The sequence below is a fragment of the Agrilus planipennis genome, unplaced genomic scaffold (assembly GCF_000699045.2).
Source record: "Agrilus planipennis isolate EAB-ADULT unplaced genomic scaffold, Apla_2.0 scaffold2034, whole genome shotgun sequence".
NCBI classification, from domain to species: domain Eukaryota; kingdom Metazoa; phylum Arthropoda; class Insecta; order Coleoptera; family Buprestidae; genus Agrilus; species Agrilus planipennis.
In genome coordinates, this window is record NW_020441063.1 from 1 (window position 1) to 4058 (window position 4058).

The 4058-nt window shown below is 32.6% G+C and overlaps 1 protein-coding gene across 1 annotated transcript; it reads left to right on the plus strand.

Moving 5' to 3' along the window:
* The first annotated feature begins 761 nt into the window (after window positions 1-761).
* LOC112906202 (gastric triacylglycerol lipase-like) lies at window positions 762-4037 on the plus strand. The gene is made up of 6 exons (XM_025979999.1): window positions 762-863; window positions 1063-1252; window positions 2085-2199; window positions 2301-2550; window positions 3683-3819; window positions 3892-4037. The coding sequence occupies exons 1-6, from the start codon at window positions 762-764 to the stop codon at window positions 3938-3940; spliced, it is 843 nt and encodes a 280-aa protein (XP_025835784.1). The 3' UTR covers window positions 3941-4037.
* The last annotated feature ends 21 nt before the right edge of the window (window positions 4038-4058 follow it).

Genomic DNA, 4058 nt, shown 5'->3' on the forward strand with positions numbered 1-4058 from the left:
TAAAAACTTATTTTTCTATGCTTGTCACCCTTATTTGATTTTAAACTACTCCCAGATGTTGCTTTTTCTTAGAAGGTGACAATATCGACACCCTGCCGCCACGAGTTCTTACCGACCCCTCAATAAAGCAAAAAGCTGTTGTTTAACACTGCCCCTGCGGTTATTAGATTATGATGTATGTTTGGTTCTTTGAATAGAACTTCGTGTTTGATAGGGACCACGCCCTAGAAATTAAGAACTAACAATGATAATAATAAGCATTAATTTAATTTTAATTTTAGTACCACTCTCATTATTAACTGTATTTATGTAAAATTCAGTAACCTATAATGGTTTTTTGCACCTTTTCTGTTATCATACAAGTGACCTTATAATCTAGTAAGTACGTACTTATTGCGCTTCAAGCCATGAGGAAGTTTTACACCAAAAGCGAAATGTCAGTGTGATTATTGATAAATAAAACACTTGTCACCCATTTTTAAGTTGCTAGACTAGTCCTGTTTAAATTAATAGACGGTTTTGAAACAATCACTGTCTTCATACAGTTTAGCGCCTAGGCGGAATTGAAAGTATCGAATTATTCGTAATGGCATATACGATGCATATCTATACATGTGTATGAAAAATAAAAAAACATTGTTATCTACAATAATGTCCACAGCTATTAAAACATGTATAAGTAAAAGATAACCATTTCAAAAATTGCCTATAAATTCCTGTCTTTTGACTTTTTTTCAGTTGTAAATTTGCTGTAGTATAAAATGAAAACTGTTTTTCTATTAATAATGGTTTTAGTTGCTGGTGACCATAGCAATGTTATGGGAGATCATGTTAAGCATTCCAAAAAGACTCCACATACTACCGTATGTAGTTTATAATAAGCGTATTAATAAGCACTAAAAATTTTCAAAAAATAATCTCTCTTCATTATCAATTACAATATGTTTTGTCTAAACATACCTTGTCATACATTTTTTTTTAAGAAATCACTTTTAATGCTTAGATATGACGATAGTAAATTAAATAAAATAAGTCGATAAATGTTCAATAAATTTTTAATAGACTCAAATAATCCAACAAAAAGGTTATCGTGCCGAAACACATACTGTTATCACTGAAGATGGTTACATCCTTACACTTGACAGAATATCTGCTAATAAAGAAGGTATTTCAGGAAAACAACCCGTATTCCTACTGCATGGTGTATTCGATACCAGTTACGTTTGGATAAATAATATAAACACTTCCCTAGGTAATAGATTAGGAACCATAAATAATAACGACTAACAAAAAATTGACATTATTTAGAATATTCTGCTCTTTAAAATCATCTTTTGTTTTCATATTTAATTCAACACACTAAACGTTTCTTCCCTCAATACAAAAGAAATTAAATGAGTAGTACTATAAAACTAAACTAAACAAAACGGGTTGTAGAATCGCATATAGTTTTAACAACCTAAAAGTCGTTTCTACACCTAAAGTGTCATCCTCATAATATTTAAAAAACAAACATATCTTTATGTAGCACAGATACAGTCAGCTTTGTGATGGTAGCACAGACATTTAAATTTCCCTTTTCCTTCTACAATAGACCTAGAGAGTTAATTTTTGGAAAATATGCAGATCGGTATGGCTAATTATGTATTATGTCAAATTTCGAGTTTATTTGTTAACCAGTAAATACTAGTATAAATAATGAGAGTTCCAGTTATTCTTTAAAAATGTAGAACCATTTAAATACAAAATAAATTAAATCTATATAATTATAAAGAAATTGTTTTATGAACAATATTCCTACTGACTTTTTACTATTTATCATAAATTATTTGATTAATAATAATGTATATCTTTTTTTGAACTTTGTATCCTAATAGCAGTGAGTAGCGAGAATGAACTGCATTTGTAATTACCTATCACGTGCTTTCACATGCCTGTTATAGCCTTTTAGTATTGATTACCAAATATTTTTTTATAAAACCTAAAGCCGGTCCCATACGAAATTTCACTAAGCATCAACTGCACAAATAGCAAGACTAATGTATGTCTATACGAAGTGTTGATTAATTGCAAAAATATTTTAGCTTTTTTGTTGTCTGATGAAAATTTTGACGTTTGGATGGGAAACTCTAGAGGAAATCCGTATTCTAACACTCACCTAAAGTACTCTCCATTAAGTCCACAATATTGGAATTTTAGGTAGTGTATGGTATACAGATATGTATATGGTAATCCATAAACCACCAATTTTCCCAAGCTGTTACATTATCAATGTAATAAAGTTTTTCTGAAATTTTTAGTTTTCATGAAATGGGTGTTTACGATCTACCTGCTTGCATAGATTATATATTAAATGTAACAAATGCTAGCGACACCATATACTACGTTGGCCATTCTCAAGGTGGTTCTGTTTTTTATGTGTATGCCTCAACGTTTCCCGAAATGGCTGTAAAAAAATTTAAAATTGCCGTTACATTGGCACCTGCTGTCTTTTTAGGACATGCGAATGAATTAACGAGATTATCATCAACACTCCTGACTGGCAATAAGGTAGGTTTCCATCATTCACATGCTTTTCATTCACAAATCCTTAAGATTTTACAAGGTATCGCTTTCAAGTTTTCTTGAGAAGGCTTTTCTGCTAATGTTACAATAAAAATTAGACACCTTCTGCAATTACTTCCTTATTCCCAAATCATTCCAATATTACATCATTTTAATAATGCAACATTACGTTCCTGGCCAGCAATTTATGGAGACTATCACATACAGATGACTATTTAAATTTTATTAGTTCTCATCAGCACCACACATCATCATTATAAGTTCGTCAGTCCTAAGACTAGTTGGNCTAAACTTCGCATTTCCCTAAAACTAGAACAACCCATATCCTTAACTATTTGCGAACAGTAATCTAATCTAGGTCTACCTCTACTCCTCTTAACTTCTACTTCTGCCTCTAATAAGTCTCTGACTAGAACTTCATGCCTGAGATGGTGTCCTACCAACCTATCTCGCCTATTTTTTATTGACTTCCATAGAGTCCTCTGTTCTACTCTTTCTAATACCTTTTCATTTCTAACCTTCTCTATCCACGGGATCCTCATCCATTTCGAACGCTTGTAACCATTTCTTTCCGCCGCGCCCACTGTCCATGTTTCACACCGTACAGTGCCGTACTCCAAACATACACCTTCAACATGTTTTTTCGAATTTCTAAATTAAGCGTTTGCGAGCATAGAAGTTACTTCTTTTTATTGAAGGCGACGCGACTCTGCGCTATCCTCTGCTTTATATCCCTACTAGTCCTTCCGTCCTGACTTATCTGACATACTAGATACCTAAAATCGGCCACTTCTATAAATTACCTGTCAAATTAACACTTCCCTGTAAATACCAGTCGACGGCCATAGGTATATTACCAATAATTTGATATTATATCAACTCCTTTCCAGAGAGTAATTTCGGTTTGATCCATGTCCAGTAGACCTCATAAAATAAATTACTAATCAAAAAAATAATATTTATAAGTAACTTGAAATCCTGCAGAAATTTTTAAATAAATTATTGAAAATTTAAACGCCTTCCCTTATTTCCCTCTTGGAATTTCCATTAACGATAAACAATACTCATTTGTCAAGTGATTTTTACTATAATAATTATCTCATATCGTATCTTTCAGTGGCTGCTTAATCCGTCGAGAGTAACACACATCAATTTATCAAACATGTACCAGTTTGTTACACGTGATTGTGATGATTCGCCCCTTGCTACACCATTTTGCAAGACATTAATAGAAGTAAATGCTGGATTTGATGGGTATTAAAAAATACCAAATTCATAACATAACTTCGGTGTAATATGGCAATTTAACGTGTCCACGTGTTATAGGATGTCATTCAACCATTGTTTGGGCACCCATCTGTCAATGTTTCGATAAAGACTGGAATTCATTACGGACAGCTGTTTAGAACTGACGAATTTCAAAAGTATGACTACGGTCCACATGGAAATTTAAAGGCGTATGGCATTCGTAAAACACCATCGTACAGCCTTTC

Coding starts and splice junctions, on each gene's coding strand:
- LOC112906202 (XM_025979999.1), top strand. CDS start 762: ATGAAAACTGTTTTTCTATTAATAATGGTTTTAGTTGCTGGTGACCAT. Junction 864..1,062: donor AAAAGACTCCACATACTACC/GTATGTAGTTTA, acceptor AATTTTTAATAG/ACTCAAATAATCCAACAAAA. Junction 3,820..3,891: donor GTAAATGCTGGATTTGATGG/GTATTAAAAAAT, acceptor CACGTGTTATAG/GATGTCATTCAACCATTGTT.